General features: G+C 37.5%; 1 protein-coding gene across 1 annotated transcript in view; it reads right to left on the minus strand.

Moving 5' to 3' along the window:
- Window positions 1-1,273: 1,273 nt before the first annotated feature.
- The window catches only part of FREM1 (FRAS1 related extracellular matrix 1), a 49,622-nt gene continuing 27,373 nt past the window's right edge, over window positions 1,274-23,522 (minus strand). The window contains exons 6-14 of the mRNA XM_037798356.1: window positions 21,590-21,662; window positions 16,518-16,667; window positions 14,786-15,024; window positions 13,985-14,032; window positions 13,572-13,715; window positions 13,248-13,376; window positions 12,677-12,792; window positions 5,047-5,132; window positions 1,274-3,875 (exon numbers count right to left, since the gene is read on the minus strand). Of these exons, the coding sequence (XP_037654284.1) occupies window positions 3,676-3,875; window positions 5,047-5,132; window positions 12,677-12,792; window positions 13,248-13,376; window positions 13,572-13,715; window positions 13,985-14,032; window positions 14,786-15,024; window positions 16,518-16,667; window positions 21,590-21,662 (1,185 nt within the window). The 3' untranslated portion in view covers window positions 1,274-3,675. The remainder of the gene's footprint in view (window positions 3,876-5,046; window positions 5,133-12,676; window positions 12,793-13,247; window positions 13,377-13,571; window positions 13,716-13,984; window positions 14,033-14,785; window positions 15,025-16,517; window positions 16,668-21,589; window positions 21,663-23,522) is intronic.

Consider the following 23,522-nt stretch of genomic DNA (forward strand, 5'->3'; position numbering starts at 1 on the left):
GTAATCAATGATTTCCACTGTGACTTCCTTCCTGATTAAAAAAAACTTGAGACTTAACAAAACTATTACAAATTTGCATATCTGTGCTATGCTTATATATTCTTATTTTCCTATCTAATTTCCTACATTATTTCTAGTATCTAGAACAATGTCAGACCAAGGGTTGGCACTTCATGTTCAATATTTGTTGAATGAAGGGTGGAGGATGGAAGGATGGATGGACGGATGAAACCATACAACTAAAGGCTGGTCTAAGCAGTAAGGATAAATGAGACAGGTTGAGTTTTTTTCCCTACTCCTTGTTACAACGAATAATATCACTAATACCTAAAGCCCATTGTTCTAGTTTCCTAATGCTGCAGAATGCAAAACACCAGCGATGGATTGGCTTTTATAAAAAGGGGGTTTATTTGGCTATACAGTTACAGTCTTAAGGCCATAAAGTGTCCAAGGTAACACATCAGTAATCGGGTACCTTCACTGGAGGATGGCAAATAGCGTCTGGAAAACCTCTGTTAGCTGGGAAGGCACATGGCTGGCGTCTGCTCCAAAGTTCTGGTTTCAAAATGGCTTTCTCCCAGGACATTCCTCTCTAGCAAGCTTGCTTCTCTTCAAAACATCACTCACAGCTGCACTCCGTTTTCCTCTCCTTGAGCCAGCTCATTTATATGGCTCCACTGATCAAGGCCCACCCCGAATGGGTGGGGCCATGCCTCCATGGGAGTATCCCACAAGAGTCACCACCCACAGCTGGGTGGGGCACATTCCAAGCAAATCTAATCAGCACCAAAAGTCTGTCCCACAAGACTACATCAAAGATAATGGCATTTGGGGTACAAAATGCATTCAAACCGGCACACCCATGTACCCTTAAAAAATATAAAATAGTAAAAACTAAAGGAACAGTGGACTAGAATTACAAATAAGTATATTTTATGAATTTTCTGATACAATACTAGATATAGTACATGTAATATGCTGCCTTGTTGCAGAAATTAATCAGCACCAGTTTATGATTTAAATTACACAGAACCACAGTGTTAATTAAAATATATGCATATTCTTCCTGGCTGTATTAAAAATAAACAAAAACAAAAATATAAATAAATGTTGCCTGGTTCATTTTCATCATCCTTTGGAAGGAGGTGAGACAATTATCATATGGTTTTTGTATTTAGCATATACATGCTGTTTTTTTTTTTTTTTTTTTTTTTTTTTTTTTTTTTTTTTTTTTTTTGTTAAAGACCAAAAATCAGAAGATTCTGAATGCCACACATTGTTGAGTGGGGTTGATGACCTCGGACAAGTAGAACTTTTCCTGAGTTGGTATTCAAGTTTGGGGGACAGAAGCCAGGTGACATTCAGGTGCCTCCTCCTGATGCTCTCCTTCCTGGCTACATCAGCTTCCATCCCTCCTACCCAACACTTCTCTCTCCCCTTTCTCTCCTATAATCCCCCTTCCCATCCCCCAATTACTCTATTTCCTTTTTTCCCCACTCACCTACCAGAACCCGAAGGGTGGTTGTGGCAAATCAAGATGGAGAGAACCGAGCCCAGCATCTCCTTCCTTTCCTTCCCTGATCCAAAGCCCAGTTGTGGGGAAGAAATGAAGGTCATGGTGAATCCTGCCCAGTACTCAAACTTGCCTGATTTTTTATTCATATCTCCTTTCAATTTCTTGGATTTTACAACTAGATGAATGCTTTCAGGGTTAGGAATATGTTAAAATATTCTTCTAGTATTTCTAGCTGTTATAAAACCAAAACATTCTGTCTTTGTGCCAAGATTTGTAATTGCATTCAAATACCACTTCCATTCCAGAAATGTGTGCTAAACCTACCATGCTGACCAGGTTTTATATAGTTGACATAATTCTATATTTCCAGTTTTAAGTAACTGATACGGTTTAGAGGTCCAGTAGGAAGGAGTGGCTCTTAAATTCCTTCTTCCTTAATCATTTACTTTCCTTCCTAGGATTTAAACCTTCAGGTAAACAATTTTTTTCTTATCTGCATCTCTCCTATCCACACTGTAGAAACCAGTGGATCAGAAGAAATTTGATTGGCTGGTACAGAAGATGTATTTGGCATCTTTTGGTTATACACCAGAGATTATTTGTGTGGCACAGGAGACCTTATTTACACCAGTCCAGAAGAAATAAGATAAAGAGCCTCCTGTCTCCTAAAACATGTTTAGATTTAAGTAAGAGGTAGAATATCTGAGTCTTATCCTAACCTCTCTTTGTAAATTCTTCCATTAATCAAAAACTTGATAAATGACCACAAATAAAGCAAGCCTGTCATGTTTTCATACTCAAAGCAGGACTGAATTTCTTCAAGCATTTTTCAAGGTATTGCTATAATTAAACTGGTACCAAAGCTCTAACCTACTTGGAAACCCTGTTTTGATTCTGAAGTCACACTGATACTCACATATCAAGTGACATTTGGCACAGCCATATTTTTCACTGCTTATGAAAAGAGAAAGATTTTGAATAAATGTTTCAGAAATAAAGTTCTAATTTCCTGTTGTTAGAACCTTTATTTCAGAAGAGAGTAGTGGTAAGACAGCAAGATGCTTCACTGCCTCAAAAATGTTTCACTCAGCTGAGATTATAAATCAATAAGGTACCTTCATGTTAAAGAATCAAGTTAACGTGGCTATTCTATAAATAATAAAGATTTAGGGCCCAAAATTGCATCAGAATCCTTTCTGAGAATATAGGCTTTCAAAGGTTCTGTTTTCAATATTATCTTTCTTTATTCACCAGCATAGTTCAACACAACACTTCTGAAGAAGCAGTATTTTTCTTCCATATGCCAAAACCATCCATATATACTCTCTATTCCAAATGTCCTTGAGAAATGCCAGTCAGTACTATAAACGGGCACAAAGAGAGAGGCTCACGTTACTTCAAATTTCTCATGGTAGGGCAAGGCTGGGGAAACCCAACCATTAGCTTTGGAGTGGTACAATGCCAACATTCTTATTAGAAAAGGCAACCAATTCAATTTCATAAGTGGTGATGTATCCAACTCTAAAGTCCAGGGAGCCCCTGAATCCTGAGCTGAACCAGGGCTTTGTAGATAAATCTCCACAGAGTGATTCTTCTACCTAAATCCTTCATTCTTTCAGCATGCATTTTCACCAGAGAATTCTCCTTTCTATCTACAGCCTCTAATATCAGGTTCAATGTTTAAAAGGGCCCCCAAAAGACAAACCAACCCTTTGCAGCTCACCCTGGGTCAAAGAACCTGGTAGGGTTATCTTCATTAGGCTAAGGTGGAACACCTGTAATAAGAATTTCAGAACAGACTCATTTGTGATAATGGCACAAAAGAATCCAAGGACCATGAACTTGGTGCTGCCTGAGATTTGGAGGGGGGTATCTCCTGGCACAAGCAAATCTTACACCTTTTAAAACTACAGGCTTTTATTTTGAAAGTAATTGAGATGCAAAAAATTGTATCTTTTCTTCCAAAAAATATTCATTTAGCGATCTTCCTGGAACTATTCATCTATGTCTTATCTTTACTAGATAGAATCACTCATAAACTATGATTTAAAAAAAATATATGAAGCCATGACAACTAGTTTTCTATTGGGTAATATTCACAATTCCTGTAAATAAATAGGTGAGAAATCCCAGGTGGACACCTGCAGGGCCAATTACATTTAGAGTTTCCTGGAGCACACATAATTGTGAGGTTTGCCCCTCCTGCAGTCCTTTGCTTGCCATTTCCCTTGTCTGTGAACCAAAATACAGCTCTTTCTAGGCTTTGCACGTTGAGAGGTTCTTCTCTTCCAGTTGGTGAAGGTGACAGGTTCACCACCAATCCACTCCCAGTGGCCAGCATGACGTCGATCATTCAAACCTAATGCAAATCAAAAGAATGAACCAAATGATTTTATTATTTTATACTTAGACATTATATCCATGCAAATCACATGCAAAGGTGGGCCCAAGTTCTAAAACAATATTAGGAGCTGCGAAGCCTATAGGACACAATTAAGAGCATGAAAGTTTGGAGTCAGGCAGACCTGAGTCCAAATCTCAGCTCCACCATTTGCTAGTTGAGCATCTTTGGGCAGGTTACTTATGTTTTCTGACTTTCCGCTTCCTCATCCAAGAAATGAGGATAAAAATAGTACATAAAGTGCTCTTTTGACAATTAAATGAGATAATGCACATAAAGCTCTCAGCATTTATAAGTGTTTAATAAATGGCAGCTATTGTTAACTATATAATCCTACATACGGAACTCCTATCACAGGGAAACAGATAGACCCATGTCTATTGTTTTCCTTCCTCTTTATTTAAATGTCTTGGTTTTCATATTTGAGAGAAGCTTACTATGTATTATTTTTAATCTGGAGCTTAAGATTTTTCAGTCTGCTACAATTCCAATGAAAAGCAGCTTTTTTCTATTTGCCTCTGTACTCCCACTGGCAATTTTTACAAATTACACCTTAACGTTATAAAGCTTCTGTAATGATTTCTTTAAAAAGCATGCCTCCTACTCACTCTCCTTCATAATAGAAAAATAAAAAAGAATGAGATGAGAAAGAAATTTCCTGGAATAGCATGATCCACCATCTCCCAAACCAAATTTGAGTGTGAAAATAGTCTTAGTTACATATACCTTCCCCAAATGAGTCTCAGTCAATACTTTTGGATAGAATCAAATGAAATACTTTTGGTTAAGAATATTCTATTTCCTTCCAGATTGTTTCCTTGAATTATTGACCAGATAATATCGTGCCTAAGTTTTTCGTGCAGACAGAGCCTTGAAATCAGTCATTTTGGATACACAGAAAACTTATCCTCCAGCTTTAACTTAATACTCAGAGATAACTGCAAGACTTAAGAGACAGAAGGTTTAAGATGAGTTTTAAAAGGTTGACTGCATAATCTTCAAGCATAGCTGGGTCCTTGGTAGTTACTGAAAACCACAATCCTACTGGCCCATGAAAGAGAATGGTGGGTGGTGGGGTCCGTTCTCTTGCTGCTGCCACCTCCCTGCTCTGTGCAGCACAGAAACTCACCTATCCAAAAGGGCTGCCTGCCACCGAGTTCCCAGAGCCATTGCATATGCCGCCTGGTGAGTACAGTTACAAGGCTGCCCAGGTGTCTACACACAAACAAATGAGAATGAGAGCATCAGTGACAAGGAGTACAACATTCCTGCTGACATGAAATGCATATGAGAAAAGAAATCAGTTTAAATATAATATACATATAAAGAATTTTCCAAGAGTTTCATTCATACTGTATTTTCATTTTAATGAGAATCTGTAGAGTAGGGACACACAGCCGCAAGGGAAGTGATATTTTATTATATCTTGTGCTTTAAAGCACAAATTCTAAAGGTTTTAAACATCATTTTTGGAAAATCAGCAACAGCTTACTTATAAAAATTAACTAATACCAAAATATTACTGCTGTCCTAGGAAGTTTACTTTTAAACTGTATACCTATATCCAGTTAATCTGAACAGTAGAGTTACCCAAACTGACTATTCAGACAAAATTAAATTGAGGCCTAAAATTTGATCTTGGTGTGTTTAGTCAACTAACCCAATAATTGTGACTCTTGCATCATACTTAGTATAATGAGAATAGCCCAACTGTCAAACTGTCATACATTACGTGGAAAACAAAGCATCTGTTCTTATAAACCTATATAATTAATTTTCCCCAAAATATAAATCTTTATTAATTAGTTTCACACTACTTGAATTATTCCTATAAGCAATATTTGATTGTTCCTCATGAGAAATACTTGTACAAGACTAGACAACTGTTGAATTGCTTTTTATTCATTTTGCCTGTCTTTCCAAAATTAATTTCTCTGTCTTTCTAGATCGCATATGGTGAATATAATCTGTTCATTAACAACTTTTTCCACTAATACAAGTTCTTATGCTGCTCTATAATGCAGCAGCGACTTCTGGGCGCCCAGAGATAAATAAGGCTCTTTGCCCCTTCCCGACTGGTCTTGGGCTGCTGGATTTGGAATTTGTGAATTGGCTCTGACCTCCGTATTTCCTGTCAGCTCATGTCTGACAGCTATGACAGAGATGACAGCAGCATCTCCTCCCCTCCCCACCATCAGTATGCTCATTATAATTATGCTGTGGGCTTAGAACACAGAACACCAAACTTGTGCGAAATGTAGGCTAAGGGAGGGCGCCCGGGGCTGTCTTGGACAGGACGGCATATTGGACACAGCACCGGAGCCCTGGGCTCTGCTTCCAGCTCTGCCCCTAATTCACTTTCTGATGACTTGGTCAGCCTCATTTTCATCATTAGGATATAGCAGGTTTTTATTCAAGGACATTTAACATCTCTTCTATGTTTAAAATTCTCAAAACGATCTTTAAAACAGACTCTGTAAAATCCATTTTAGCTGCTCAAGTACTAATTTGACTTTCTTTTTGACACTCAAAGAAGTAAGAAGTCCCCAAAGAGCAATATGGAAAAACAACAATGTTTATGATAGGTAAAAAGTTAGAGGATAATGATTCACAAAATAAACATTCATGCATTTGCATGTTGATTATTTTATACAAATAACATATGAAACAGAATGGGTATTATCTGAATAGACAGGTATATAGAGAGATATAAAAATAAAATAGGCAGGTACTCATAGATAGATAATAACCTTTTGAAGCTCTGAAGTTTGAAGTTTGAAAGCATTCTCTATTAAAAACCTAAACCTTATTTTTTGTGCTTACAGAAATAAATATCTACTTCTTTGAAACTTTATGGTTTAGTTTAGGTATATTCCAGGATAACCCTTTAAAGATATGTCAGCAGGGGTTCCAGACACTGCTGTGGGAAAACAAAATGGTTTCATAGATAATGATTTATAATAATAGAATTACCAGATGTACAATGACTGCCTAAAGAAATGAGCAGATGAGATTACAATATGTAAATTCAAGAAATGCCTAATCTCAGAGTCTGGCTCCTCTGGGTTAGAAAAATAATAAAACACCAATGGGGAGGAAAGGAGATTGGAGATAAAGATTAAATTGCGTTAGCAATCTCATTAGGGATAAGGGCTAAAGTAAGAGTTGTTAATCTTAATGAATATAAGTATACTGTAAAGGACTGTATGGGTCCTTTACAGCAAGGAAGACCAAGGAAACATAGCCCAGAATAGAACAATGGTCCCCAAGACCAAATAAAAAAACAGAGTAGATGTATATTAATTCTAATTATAAATCCAAAACTATCCTCTAACAATATTTCATGAGAAGGCAAATTTCCAGGTTAGAAAGTGTTGAAACTCAATTTTACAACACCATAGAAGGATCTGGTAATTTCCAAAGGGTATTACCCATTATCAAGACAAAAGGATTGGGGAGGAATAGGACAAACTTAATCAGTAAAGTAACATATGAAGGGAAGGTATAACAATAAGAATAAACTGAGTGGGTAGGGGAGGACTTGGGGTTTAGAGAAAAATTATATTGAGGAAGTGGTGTTGCTGTCCCAAAATGTTCTTCCTAGAATGACTGCCAGGCCAAAGGAAAATGGTGATCTTTTATATGTTTTTTTTTCTTTTTTTAGTTTGCTTTTAATCTGTTGTTAGGCTTTTTCCAAAATGCCTATAACTGTTATCAACTGTTGTCAGAGTAATCTTCTTCTTGTCTTTTGAAAAAATAATGCAAACTGAAGTATCATACAAATGCAATCATATCAAACATTTCAATCCATTCTTTCAACTAAGATTTTAAATTAGAAGTTATTTATAGTATTTTTAAAATCTCACACTGTATATATTTTCTTTACCTCCCTTACTCACCCTGGAATAGCATCAGGAATGGTATTTGGTAGATGTTTTCATTCCTGGGTCAATATGGTAAATAAATGATTGGTAATTTGTAAGAGTTTATTTTACAGATAGATAGATAGTTGCTTTCTAAATTATGCTGGAAAAGCTCCGGTTGTAACTAAAAACTTTCTCTTGTTCTAAGCACTTTCTTGGTTTCACATCTAAAAAGTAGTCACATTTCTACAGCTTAAAACAATTCCTTGAGATTAGAGTTTATCAAAATAACTTCAGAATAATTTGAATATGTTTGATCTATGAATATGATCACTAATCCCCTTGAATTCATAGGGAAGATGGAAATTTTTCAGGTATTATTATACATTTTATAATGGTTTATTCCAGAACAAAACATCTTTCCATTTTTAGCAGTTCCAAGTACCATTTATGTTCTTATATATGCAACCAACAAATATTACTTGTAACTCATATAATTACATCCAGGTGGTGAGAACTTCTTAACTGTACATATAGAAAGATACCAACTAAAAGAGAACTGTATCCTGTGATTTAAATTCAGTGACTTTCACATTCTTGATAGAGCTTTGCGGGAAGGGGACGTAAGAAGGAGTTATCAGGATTGTCTAACAACCTAACTGACGTAAAATGCAGGGTTTGGGACTTGCCATATAGGACAGCTGGATCTAGAGAGTTAATGTCTGTATCCCTGAAACTAACTGATGAATGAGGAATGATTTAGCTTTGGAGTTGCGGGGCCAACACTGGAAGATAATACTCAAATGTGTGGTTGGGTCTAATCATTTCTGGTACCTGCCATATAATCAGTGCTCAATAAATATTTGTTCAGTGAATGAATCTATAAACTCAGAGCTTGATTGTACTTTAGGTTTGCTCTGAAAAGTTAGTTTGATTCAAATCCAAAGGAGACTTAAAATGTATAGTTTAATAAAAGTCTTAATGTGTCTTCGCTGTGAGTGATACAAAGTTAAGACATAATTTTGAAAACCTACTTTAGGTTAGCCAGCACAAAATTAAAATAGGCATACTTATTAAACCACTGGAGACGAGAAATCCTCTACACTTGATGTAGCTGTTTTGGAGAGTGGTATAATTGGAAATTAAGTCCTGTCTCTTTCATTTAACTTGCTTGCATAACCATGGGCATGTGGTTTTGCTTCTCTGAACTTCTTTTCTTAATCTGTAAATGTGGATACTACCGGCTTCCCACACGGAAGTGATGGGAGGATCAAACAAGCTAATAGATGTGAAAGATTTCTGTAAACCTTTAAGTGTGATATAAAAGTAAGGCATTATTGGCAAGGAGGAAGGTAAAACTAGGTCAGGCTAGTGTACAAGGGTCATGGTATGAAAGTGCTTAAAACTAAGTTGCAGATGACATTAGGTTAAGTGCATAAGGAAGAAGCTAGGCTTTTAAATTAATATGGGCCTTAAATGAATTATTGGGGTGAGTGAAATTGCACAATTTAATAGATACATGAAGAACCTCTACAAATAGTCTTGCTACTCTGTGTATTCATCATTTAAACCCAGCTGCAACTAGATGGATCAGTAAAATTAAGGGGAAAAAAAGATATTGCTATGTAGGGTTGTCTACATAAGGATCTTAACAATATTACTATAAGGTGCCATCATTCCATAAAAAATGATTTTTGACATTCAAAAAGCTAGAAGACCATAATCTCGGAATAAAGAATAGTCCTTCTAAGAAAAGACACTTGGCTGTGATTGTGAAAACCTTGTGGATCGCACTCCCTTTATCCAGTGTACAGATGGATGAGTGGACAAATAGGGACAAAAACTAAATGAAAAATAGGGTGGGATGGGGGGATGATTTGGGTGTTCTTTTTTATTTTTATTTTTTATTCTTATTCTGATTCTGTCTGGTATAAGGAAAATGTTCAAAAATAGATTGGGGTGATGAATGTACAACTACATGATGGTACTGTGACCAGTTGATTGTACACCATGGATGATTGTATGGTATGTGAATATCTCAATAAAACTGAATTTTAAAAGAAGTTCTATGGGTTGGACAAAAACATAATGTCCCGTACCCATAAATACAGTATCATACACAATAGTTTCACTACTCTAAGAATTCCCTTTGCTCCCCTGAAAACTCCTGGAAAATGCTAATCTTGTCATCATCTCCATAGTTCTGCCTTTTATAGGATGGCATGTAATTGGAATGATACATTATGTAGCTATTTCAGAGTGGCTTCTTTCTCTTAGCAATATGCATTTAATATTCATCCAGATCTTTTCGTGGTTTGAGAGATGGTTGTATTCCTTGTATAGATACACCACATTTCATTTATCCATTCACCTTCTGCAGGATATCATGGTTGCTTCCAGTTTTTGATGATTCTGAATAAAACTGCTGTAAATAAACAAACAAAGAAAAAAACAAAAGAAAACAAAACAAAAGATACTTGGCGATCTTACTCCAAAATCTATGGATTGATGAAAAGGTATCTCTCAATACACATTGTCCTTGTTTTCCTCATCACACTGAGGACCAATGAAAGCTCCATTATAGACCAGCCTGGTTACTTGAATTGTCCTTTGAGAACTAATGGAAGGTGAACAGTAAGGTTGATTCCAATCTTGAGGTTTGGAGGTTCTGTCCTGTCCTTCCGTATTTTACCAACAAATCTCAGCAGCAGTGTAATCTTGATAAACTTTGGCTGGAGTAAAACTGCGCTTGCCCCTTTTGTTAGTGGAGGAACCATATTGCCTTCCCCTTTGTACTGTATTGGGCAGTCTTTTTCTTGCTTGTCAGATAGCTCTGATTCTCCCATCAAAGCCCTTTCCTTGAGGAGGAAAAGAATAATTATACCACTACTCCCACCAAAGCCTTCCATGCATGAAGATAAACTCTAACAAAAGAGGGACATCTGGTTATTTTGGTGAAAGAATGTCTTATTTCTACTTCTACATATATACTTGGAGAATGTATGCATATAAACAATGATTGCATATATAGCAATTTATAAACATATTTTAAATTATTATACACCACCACCAAAAAACCTGAGAGACACTGGTTAACCTCTATGGTGTCTGTGCTCATCCTAAGGACATGAAATAAAGCAGTGAAGAAAAGGGTGGTTGATTAGACCAGCTTTTAAATATACTTTTAAAACATTTTATCTTTTAAAAAAATTGAGGTATGATTTTCATACAATAAAATGCATAGATTTTTAAGTATTCAATTCACTAAGTTTTGATAATTATGTATATCCATGCAGCAACTATCCAGACGACAACATAGAACATTTACATCCCCTAGAGCAGTTCCTCATTCTATTTTTCAGTCATCCCACAATCCCTACCAGAGATAACCATGTTTTGTTTTCTGATACTATGGATTAATTTTATTATTCATGTAAATGGAATCATACTAATGTGTTCTTTTGTGCCAGGCTGGTTCTCTAAAGATAATGTGTTTGAGATTTATCCACATTGTTGGAGGTTTCAGTAGCTCATTCCATTTTATTGATTATAAACAATTTACTTATCTATTTTCCTGTTGATGGAAAAAATATAAAGAACCCTCACATATCAATAACAAAAGATAAATGACCCAAACTATTACTATTATGAATAAGATTGCTACGAAACTCTTGTGTGTGTCTTTTTTATAAACGTGTATTTCATTTCTCTTGGGTAAATACCTAGGAATGGAATTGCTAGGCCCTAGGGTAGAAATACATAACTTCATAAGAAACTGACAGACAGTTTTACAAGGTGGTTGTACCATTTTACACTTCCACCAACGATGCATGAGAATTCCATTTGCTCTACAGTCTCATCAACATTTTTGTCAATTCTTACGATTTTAACTATTCTAGTGGGTGTGAAGTGGTCCCTAATTGTGGTTTCAATTTGTATTTCCCTCACGGCTAATGCTGTTGAGAACATTTTCATGTACTTTTTGCCCAATTGTATATATTCTCTTGTGAAGTATCCAAATTATTTGCTATTTTTAATTGGGTTGTCTTTTTGGTATTGATTTTTAGTAGTCGTTTGCATTTACTGGATTCAAGGCTTTTATCAGATCCATTACTTGAAAATAGCTTTTCCCGAATGTGGTTTACCTATCATTTTCTTAGTAGTGTCATTAGATGAATATAACTTTTAAAATTTGTTGAAGTGCAAGATTTGACCAAAATTCACCAGAGACCTCTCTAGTTTCAATTTCCAGCCACATGGCATATTAGTCTAATTGCTTTCTTTGGATAGTATCCAGGTTGGCACAAAGGAGGTCAGAGAGAGTTACATATGCATTTCTCAAGTCCTTCTGGACTAGATAAGCTTCCTTGTTATTATCTGACCACAGATCGTCTTTCATTGAATGTTCTGTAAACAGTGAGCCTTAGTCCAACTTGTTTAGCTTCATAATCACTGGTACAGGCCTGATGCTATAAGGCCTTTCATTACTATTTATTTTCAAATCAGTGGGCAGAAATCCCTATCTCATAAAACAAACAGACAAAAATAGAACCTGTAAGGCTGCTGACTCAGAAAAGCTCCTTCTGACTTTCTGGAAAAGACTGAGATAGAGAGGCAAAAAAAATTTAGAATTGTAGCAATGGTACAGCTTTAACAGAAAAGAACAAAGTCTGAATACATTATCAATATCAGTCCCAAATCTATTCTGAACTACAGAATTCCCTCCAGGCACCTAAAACAGAGGCAGGCATACAATACACTCGTAATGCTTACTGAATGAATGAAGCAACCCTACAGTTCCACAAGAAAATAGAGAAATAGTAGAAAAGAAATTTTATAAGAGCAAAATAAAACTGAGTAAGCAGCAGCAATCGAATATGAAATGGGGTGGCTTACTGTTCCCTGCAAGTCTGAGCAGCCATGTTCCAGGAAACTTTCTGCTCTGTGATCCAGGAGTGGCAATAGCCTGAGTGATGGTGCCACCCAGCTGGGCAGGACTTGTCTTCCACCTCCTGGAAAGTAATTACACATGTTCTCATCATAATGGTCTTTACAATCCGTAGTCTGCTGTTAGCATAAGAAACACTATTAGTCCCCAACTTGAATCAAGTAGTTTTGTCACCAGAAACAGGGTCAGCCTTAATCCCAACTCTCCATTCTGCCTTTTTACAGAAAACATTACCGAGGCCAGCAAGGTTTCAATTTTACACCTTACGACGTTCTGATAAATTTTTAAAAATAGATAAATGTCTTTTTAAACTGTATAGTTTAATTAATGTACTTTATAATTAAAAAAAAAAAAAACACAACAAAAACCAACTGTTTGGGGCCTTTTTCCCACTTTGCCCTCAAGGTGCAACAAGGGCAGGCAGAGTGGACAGTCAGGCACCAGCTCATTTCCTCTCTGTTAGCTTATCTCAGGGCACTCGGCAAGCAAGGGAACTTGGCTGCTCAGTCTGCGTCCCACCTTGGTTTGGGGGCTCCAGGTTTTCCAGGTAATCCCATTGCACTGATACAGTTTGTGGAGGCTTTCTTCAAAATGGAAGAGTCCCTTTAATTCCAGAGTGCAGGTTTTTGGAAATGAGGGTAACTGGTCCTAGGGAAAGGAAAGGAAATTTTGAATTGATTTAAACTTAAGGTGAATATACACTTATCTCTTTTGTGTCTTCATTTGCTGGGGAGTATTTTTGTTGAGTAAACAAATCTTGAAGGCGATTTTGTTAAATATGTGTGTTTATGGCCCAGTAAACAGCTTGTTGGAAGGCAATTGGAAGTAAAAAGATTTTCATACCTGTCTAGGGAAGTGTGAGTCAGTTGTGGATTCCACCTTATCTGCTTGAGGCAGTTCTGTCACTTTGATTATCTTTTTGGCCTTCTGTTTGTGAATTGGGGAACTGTTACTATCCTCCAGTTTCAGGGAAACCATCCCATGATACTTAAGTCAACCAACCAACAACAGCAGCAACATGGAAAAAAATGCAAGATAGATAACAAACAAAAAAATTATTACAGAAATGAGCAATTGCAAAATGAGATCAAAGCAAAAGACGAAAGTTTTTTTCTGACCACCCAATCCTTTAAAGCAAATTTTGAAACAAGTTTTTAGGAGAAACATAAGTATAAATGAGATGAAATAATAGTCTCACAAAATATTTTCCATCCATAAATATAAGGAATTTAACAATCTCCTTAGACCATGCTTACATTATAGACGATGTCTGTTCCATTTCTATAAACAGAGGATGGTGGAACCTGAAGTCAACAGAGGACAAAATACGATTACATTTTCTCTTAGTGACAAGATTGAGTAGGCTTGAATTATAATTAGCAATCAGGTAAAACATTCCAGTAAGATATTTTAATGCTGAAACATTTTAAAATACATGTTTTTTAAGATTCTCCATGTCCAAATCACCAGACTTTTAGAAATCACTAGGTCTAATGGTAACATATCAATGTTGGTTCAAGAATAAACCATCCCAGTTAGGGAGAAAAGACATCCACATGTTTTTGTACATCTGTAGAACACAGAGGTCCAAGAACAAGCACAGGCACATCCACACACGCACATGCCCTGAGGCATACACATACACACACACACACATGTGCACACGCACATGTACTTCTTCACCTGTGCCAGGTAAGAACTCTGTGCTGATGAGGTCAAGTCCATGGCTTCCACACCCAAGCACATCACATAAATCCTTTCTGTTCCAGAGTCACTTGTCATTCCCTATCTGTCTTGTTACAGAGGGAACCAGAGGAGAAATCATATGGATGAATCCATATGTCTATTACTTCAATTAGCACAACTAGTAAGTGGAGGCAGCACTGTGATCTTTGCATACACAGGGCACAGCAAGACCGAGAAAGGAACCATGGCCCCCATTCACGATGAGAATCAAAAGACCGTTTTCAGTTTTTTGGGTAATTTATTAATATCTTTTGATTCTTTTAACACGTACTATACACAGCAACTTCCAGAAGGCCCCAGGACATCCTTACTGTTTTGCCATTCCCGCGGGTCCTGAGCCTCATTCGAGAAAGATGGGTAGAATCAAAGCCTCGCAGGGTGTCTCCTCTGGTGTCCGCTAGCCTCCTGGAAGATGGAAGGGGTCTTCTTTCCAGATGAAAGGAGCCAGAAATGGAGGGTAAGGAAGACCCAAGAGTCAGTGGGCGCCAAATGCCCTCCTCCCCTGCACTCTGCTTGTTTTGGATGAAGGAATATGAAAGATGGCATTGTCCTGGAGGCATGCAAGATGGCAAGCGGTCAGTTCATTTTACACCAACAGATAAGTGATCACATCAACATAGTCCCTGGAGCAGCTTGTCATTAAACTTAGATGGATGGTTTTGCTACCAGATGTTGCCTTTTTGCCATTTGCCAGAAACTCCTTTACTCTTCTTCAGTTTCCCTCTGGGGACGCTGTGCCCTTCTGCACATCTACAGGGTGATTATAAAGTCATGAAATTGACTTCACAAGCTACAAATAAAAATCATTCTCATGATTTTATAATCACTGTATACTTGGGAAACAGTCTCACTTCTCTTCAGTCTATAGTACTCTTCAATATATCAGGTTCATATGCCGATCAAGTATCATTCTGCAAGCATTTTGAAATATTCCATCTTTTCCCTGATCTCTTACAGGTAGAAACTGAAATTGTTTAAAATGCCAGTGAAACCAAGTAACAGTTTTAAAAATTAGAAATCAACTCTTGCAAAACAAAGACCCAGTAAATCTTAACGGGGCACATTCTGTTGGAAATCTGGCTAATTATTATTTCTAGGAATGCTTGGGAAAAAAACCGTAAGGTTAGACCCCTCCTCTGGGTATTTTATACTGCATAGGTAAAGTCTGTCCTTCATGTATTTTTGGTAATTAATGTGATTTAAAAATTCTGCTGGAAAAGAATGGAATTCGGTCAGGAAAAGTGGTGGGGAGAGATATGGAAACATGGATATTATAAAGGAAAGGGATGGTACCAATTTTTACTATTGGGTGAGGACGAGAGGAGGAGGTAATAGATTCTAGATAAGTTTAAAATATGGCCCATAGGGGATGACAAGTGCAAAAATAGGATGAGCATGGTAAACTGGACACCAGAGGATGCTTAGCAGAAAAAATATTTATCAGCACATCAAGGACTTTGGTCTTTATTTTATTCAGTCCACAGGTTGTTTTTTAGCATTTACTATCCAGGCCCTGTTTGGCTCTGCAACCTGAAGTCATTCATTAACATTCTCCAGCTGCTACTGAATGGCTAAGCCAGCTGCATCTATCACATCTGTTTTTCTCCAATTCCTTATTTTCTTAGAATTTTTCTGGTCACACTACAGTGGGAGCTCCGATTTTTAGGCATTGAGAGCTCTCTTTAACAGCGGAAGATAATTACAGCCCTACAAACTCTGGGGGGAAATAATTGTCGATAGATTTCCCACTAACATTGTTTCTCCCTCGGTGAGAACAACAAATGGGTAAGGGGAAAAAAAACAAAAAAACAAAACAGCTACAGCACTGACTTGTTGCTTTTCTCAAGCTACAGTTCTTAGCAGGAGGAAAACCACATGAAGCAGAAACCAGAATAAAGAGTCTACATCAAGACTGAGGCCGCTTTCTTGACAAGAAATTAAGCATTTTGATTTGAAGGCGTTATCAAGCTTGTTGGCTGTTGAAAGCAAGCAGCTCCAACTCCAGGACTGCTCCTGATTTCAAGATGAGGATCAAAAGAATACCTCCTTTTGAATCCAAAATTTTCACTGCAGCTTTTGTCTTTGTGCCAAGAACTGCATTCACAGGGGAGTTCAGAATTACTTCAAAGACCTCATCATCTTCCTCTAATCCGTCATAGGTAATTGCTATATTCCACGTCTTGGTTGACATTCCTACAAGAAGTAAACATTTTAATTACTCTTTAATTGCTATTTCAATCACCTAGGTGTCAGAGAAATATATTAATTAACATGTCTACAGCTAGACTGCTGTAGCCTGAGTGAGCTATTGTACTGCTACTGACTGACTGAAGTCCTGCTGTTCTCCCAAATAATATTAAAAGACCACATTTGTTCCTGGACAATGATGATTCCGTTTAAATGCAAACACTGTAACAAAAAAAAAGTAAGTTGCAATATGCAAGAGATGAAAAAAAACAAAACAGTTAGTAGATGAGATTCAAAATTTATTTTTTCCTGACCTGCTCCTTCTTTTCTTAAAAATAAACAACTGCAATCCTAGAATCTTAATAGTTTCAAAAATCTTAAGATGTTGATGCAGACAGTTAGAAGTGATTGTTGGATAGCACTTTATGCTCTTCATGGAACCCTTGAAATGACTGATTTCTAAAGACAGTTGCCTGCAGCGGCTGCCCTACTTTCTGAGATCCTTCTAGCCCACAAATGCTTTTTCTGATGATGTAATACTCAATAGTTCGATATACTCCTAAAGAGAATTTATGGTCTGGAGGTTCTAGCAATAGACTGAGCCAACCTTTTTTTTCTCTTTCTGTCTGCCTCTATTCATGGAGTTACAATCAAGTTTGGTTCACAGTAATTTTGTGAACTTAATACAAAACAGTTTTGATGTTATAAACATATCCCCAGCCTTCCTGTCGCCTCCAAGATTGGAAGCAAAGCAGCCCCAGAAAACACAGACTATTATGGCGGGAAGGGACCTCTGAGACTGTCTAATACTAACCAGTTTCCATAACGTGGATTATAGGCCATCCCCCTGGATTTGCTTAGAAGAGAAAGAGGTGGCAGGAATACAGCTCAGTGGAGGAAGAAAGCTCAAGTTAAAGGGAGGAAAAGTTAGTAAACTTAAGGCTTAACCTTCTAGGGCTACTTTAAAAACCATACTTGTCATTTACTCATTAACTATTTGTATTTGAGTGCTTTCTCTCCCGGGAACCCCTACCTAGAGGCCATCAAACGTTTTTTTCTAACCTTCTCTTCCGAAAATTTGGACTCATTTTTTCCTGCAGATTGCCTTCTGCAGATTTATGCCTCTTAACTCTGCCATTTGTATGATGGCCTCTTAAAAGTCAGCCTCACTTAGATCTCATGCTTATCAAGATTCCATCAATCCCCAGCAGAATCCAGTGGATGAAACTGCTCACTTCTCATACTGTTCACTGCACTTAGAGAGAAAAAAATTGGGTGTATTTCGGGTAATTTTATTTTAAAAATTAGGTGGCAGCTTATTGGCTAAACCTTCAGTATTGACTGTTTCTAAAATCAATTACTTTCACAGTCTTTGCAAAAATAGAGGTTGATGCACGTAATAAAAAATACTATTTAATTACCAGCTCATAGATAGATGAACCAATCCATCAAAAAATATATTTTGTACTTACTATGTGCTCACCTCTGCATTAGATGCTACAGAGAATACCAGCAAATGTAACACAAAACAAGCCCTGACCTAAATGAGTTTAAAATCTCTTTGAGGAGATGAGACATGAATACCAGAAAAGTCAAACAACTATTCAAGTCATTTAAGTATACAATACAAAAGATATGGACTAGAGGATAAATACTATAGTCAGAAAAGAGAGGTTACTGCATGTTCTACAGTTGGCAAGGTTTGGAGGGTAGAAATAGGAAAACAACATAGTAAACAAAGGCAGTAAGATAGCAGAGCAGAGGCCTATTTTGGGGAAAGGTGAGCAGATTAGCCAGCTGGGATTAAGATGTCACATTGGTGGGCAGGAGGCGAAAAGCTACAAGGGTACTGTGCAGTCAGACTTCAGAGAGCCCAGGACAACACCTGGTTGGGTTCAGACTATAAACTGTAGGCAAAGGAAAGACTCTTGAATGGAGAAGTGAAAAGCTGAAAGTGGATGTTTTAGAAAAACAAACCTAGAGAAGATATGTAGGGGTATTTTTGTGTCCCTGGCAGATGGGCTGAGAAGCTAAAGTTGAGAGACCACAGAGGCAGCTGTTGTGATAAAACTGTCATGAAGAGATCCGAGGCCAGACAATGAAGAAACCTCTGCATACTAGGATTTCTACCGTTTTGACCCTTCTACTGCATACTAGGATTTCAACTGTTTTGACCCTCAAAGCCCATAAAATTAAGCATTATTCAAATAAAAATTGAATACAGAAAAAAATATTTACAAGTCCCAATGAAATATCCTCTTATTTTAAGTATCATTCAAAAACAACCCCCTTCCCCCAAAACTATAGTACCTCCACACCCACCCCACAACAAACAAACAAACAAACAAACAAAAACCCAAAAAAAATTCACAAAGCTTTTGCTGGGCTTTATGGAGTAGAACCAGATGGAGAGAAGCTTTACTCCAAACTTAATTTAAGTGCTTCTGATTTGTTTTCTGCCTCTTGACTTTGTTTCTATGCCTACCAGGTGTACACACAAGTCCACTTCTTTTAGGTTAATGAGATTGGAAGTAAGAGCCTTCTCTTTTCCCTACCTCCCCTACATTCAAGGTGTAAAGTATTTGTTAAGTCACTGAGATATAAAGCAGTTCCAGCAGGCTTGAATTGGCCCCCTGGTCCCACAAAACAAAAGGTGCTGAAGAGGAGAGAGGAAATGTCATTTTATGCAGACATATCCCACTTTACAGAATAGGCTAATTCCTGGATATTTTCACAAAGCAGATCTCTCTATTGAAAGACGTTTCTCAATGTGTTTTAGCAGATGCCACATTAGAGATCTGTTCTTTTGGAAAACATTTTGACTCTGAGGAATGATGAGAGCTCAATTAAGAGTGCAACAAACCTTTCAAGAACACATATTTTCAAGGAAAACAATCATTTTCTTAAGAATATTTACACTTCAACTCAAGATAAATCACAATAGCTGAAGGCAAAATAGTTGGGTTAGTTTTTGGTTTGGCACAATCGTTGCAGGGCAAGCTAACTTGAGTACAACTTACTAGATGGAAAGGTTACTCCGTTTCTCTCTGGCTCCCTCCCAAGAGTTCCCCAAACATATAATATCCTACTGTCCTTGACTGCTTACTCTCTCTTTCTTCATCAATCAAGCAAGGTGCTGTTTTAAAGAAATGAACGGTTTGCTCTGGGCAAAAGGCGTTTCCCAAAGAGGCAAAGACTCACAATATGGGAATATAACAATGAATATTTACAGGACCTGCAGACATGGGGAACTTGAAAATTCTCTAAAGCAAGATTTCAGTTTATTAAACTCAATTCCAAAATGAGAAACAGCCAAGTGCTGTTTTTTAAGTTATAAGATATGTTTATAACATTTCTTAAAATGTCAAAGTAATCTGTAAATCTTAAGACTATTTAGAGACCCCTGAAATCATTAGTGTCTACTCAAAATAGCATATAAATTCTTCTAGACAAATGGATATTTATCTTATCCAGTGGAATCTTATCCAAGGAGGTAGATTCAGAGCCTAGTGTGACACATTCTAGTTCCTATCAATCCAAACAGAGCACTTGGTGAGTGACTCAGACCCACTGGAAGCCAAAACCACTCCCGATCTTGTGATAAACAGACGTCAAATAATAAAGATGATGCGTGGCAAAGACTTGGCTTTCAGAAAGCATGAAGACTGGATGAACTGCCTTAATATGAAGTAGGAAAAAGGGCACAGTGCAAATGAATCCAACCCCTTCATCTTCAGATTGATCAGAATACAAGAGCCTGTGGCTGCCTGAGGGTCAACACCCAATACAGCTATATAAAATATCAAATACAAATACATTATGCAAGTAAGAAAGTTAAGATGCACAGGAAGGAGGTCAGTAACAATATGTGGGCTGCTGCATGTCAAATTTAAGGGTCATCAAACATCATGCCTCTTGTGGTGAACTACAGAGAGGTGTTTTTTTCCTATGTTTAATGTTAAGATTGTCAATATTAGGATGCTGGGGGTATTTCGGCCATTTTGTTTTGCCTTTGCCAGAAACATGATGCGTTAGTGGCAGAAAATGGCAAGATTTTAGACTTGGCAAATGGCCGTAAGAGGCAGGAAACACAAAGCCACAATTCCTGGCTGCTCTTCAAGGCCTTTTCCATTTGCTTCTGGCCAGGTGATCCTAGTCCAAGCAAGACCACAGGGAAACAGAGAGAGCCAAGCAGTGGAGTGATGAAGAGCTACCTGCCCCCATCCACAGAAGCCAGGGAAAGTCGCAATTTCCCAACGACATGGCAATGATTTTGTATTCATCCTTTGGCCTGGGGTTTCTTTGTTTTGTTCCTACCTGTTCAGAATGCCACCTCCCCTGGGAAGCCCTCAGGATTTTTCCTCAGCCAGAATAAAGGCTCATCCTACACTAATGTACTATTACTGAGTTGTTTTCAGGTCTATATTTCCTACAAGATAAATCATCCTTGAGAGCAGGCACCATATTTTTTTATTCTGTTTTGCAACTAGCAAAATTTTTCCAAATTTTTAAAACAAAATATAAGGTATCTAATTATTACAAAAAATTTCCTTGGAACCCCCTTATAGCATACTGTTCCAAGAAGGATCATTTAAAAATACCTTTTGGGAATCTATAGGAATATAATATTCTGAAAATTTCCACCAAAATACTAGGCAATGAAATTATGGTTTTTGTGATACGGTTTTATTTTTAATATCACATTATTTTTTCTGGATTTTTTAATGTTCGTTTTGACATTTTAAATTTGTTATGATCTTCTTCTCATTTTAAATATATATGAGAGCAAACATCAAGTTCAAACTCATCTCTCTTGAAGTGATATGGCTCCCTGAGGAAATTGTAGTTGGCTGAAACAGTGTAATATACCTCCACAATCTTCAGAGTTTCTTATGAAATGTAAAACAAACTAGAGACACAAAATGTACCTGGGTCAAACTGAATCAGTTTGGCTGGAGTCACAGTGAAATCTTTTCCAGCTGTAGCTGACACTTGATTAACCTTAAGAGGAAAAAAACATTTTTTAATAAAAATAAATATTCCATAACAGAGAAACATCTAGACTTTCCATCCTACTAGACCCAACTCATCCTTTTAAATCTGTTTTTGATATAAAGTGTTTTTTTAATTATAATAAACCATTTGAGAGCCTATCTATATCAAAGTTCCTTAAAGTTAACTTTTTGCTAGACTAATATCAATGGAAACTAACGCTTTTTTGATTCACTTTTACAAATGATTCAGTTATTGGAGAAAATAGCATTAAACTATAAGCAATATTTTTTCTCTCTGGTATGAGTAAAATTTTATTTCATTGCCTTCCCTCCACCCCAATCTGCTTTTAAAATAGTGCCTCAGAGGAAAGGAGGGGCAGGGCAGAGAAGGAAGGCAAAGAAGGAAAAGCAGGCATTCCTGACAACCTGCGTGAGGATGCATCAGCCCGCGTTCAGGCAGCCTGCAAGCTCCAGGACACTGCAAGCCTTGCGACTAGATTAAAACAAGTCCAGTCCATTTTCCTGTCTGGATGAAACCATGCTTCTTCACTGACATGAATGAAAAACCTTGTGGGATGGACTGACATGGTAAACAGCCAAGCAAAGGCATCGTGGACGCCAAGAACCAAGGGTCTTAGAGGCTCCCATCGAGTGTAAAAAAAAAAAAATGCCCTAGTCTAAAGAGACTATTGACTGCTATCCTGCTCTTCAACTCCAGGGCTAAAACCCAAAGAGATGACATAAGGGCTCTTGGAGTGCCTGCCTTCATTTTCCCAAGAAGGCACCTTAAAAATTAGTTAAGAACAGTGTCCTTGGCTGGTTTGAAAATGAGGTCATCGAGTGAGAACCCTTGCAAGCACACCAGGCAGTTGTTACTTTTTACTTTTACAAATTTTTTTGATGTTTAAGGGTTGGGAAAGTGGGTTAACGTATTTCTACACATTCTTACAAAGGAATGAAGTGTGCAATTAAAAAACTTAAAAATTCCTATTTCTCTGGCCTCAGACAATAACTCCATTTCAAATCAAATGTTCCATCATCTATGAATGGACCTGCAGTGGAAACATTTTTGCCGAAGAAGGGTATTACCTCCTGTGCTTCTGTTTACTTTTTGTCTACAATGCCAAGGCTCCTCCTGAATAACCACTCATTGTGAAGAGGCAGCCCATTGTACATCTGAACCCACCATATGCTGAAAGTTACATTTCCCCACATGGTTCTTGCATGGCAATTACCTAGCATTTACCACTGCTGAGTTTACAGACTCCTAAGTGGAAAAAGGAATGGAGTGAGGCAGGGTGGTTGGGGAAATCTGTCAGGTGAAGGTGTATACTTCAAACCAAGGCAAACAACATAGAGAAGAGTGCATTCTCTTTGCCCTGCCCCTTGTGAAGTAGCCAGGCAATAGCTTTTGTGTCAAGTGGCAGGTTGTGCTCCAGGTGGTTTTGTCCCTGAAAGACTCAGGCTGCGCGTGATGAAGATCCACACACTCAGCTGGCAGTTGCACAGTGTGCATTCAGCTTAGGTAGACAAAAGGTTCGATGTATGGTCTTTCTACCTGGCAAAGTGGATGGCTGTGTGGCCCAAAACTCCAGACTAGAGCATATGGTAATTTCTTTAGGGGACCAGAGGATTATTAGAAAACAATCCAGGCAGATTATTTCCTTTTCCATAGGCAGTCTGTCAGAAAATTATAGGGCATGCCAGGTTCTCTGCCATTTTAGTAACAATAGATGACCAACAGATCCGGGGAAAAGAGCCTATGTCAATTAGAAAGATAAATACTGAGTCTGGACATCATAGAATTTAGGTGCACAAGATTCCGAGGATGATCTAAATATACTTTCATAATTGAGACTTAACAGAG

This window comes from Choloepus didactylus, chromosome 10 (assembly GCF_015220235.1).
Source record: "Choloepus didactylus isolate mChoDid1 chromosome 10, mChoDid1.pri, whole genome shotgun sequence".
Lineage (NCBI taxonomy): Eukaryota > Metazoa > Chordata > Mammalia > Pilosa > Megalonychidae > Choloepus > Choloepus didactylus.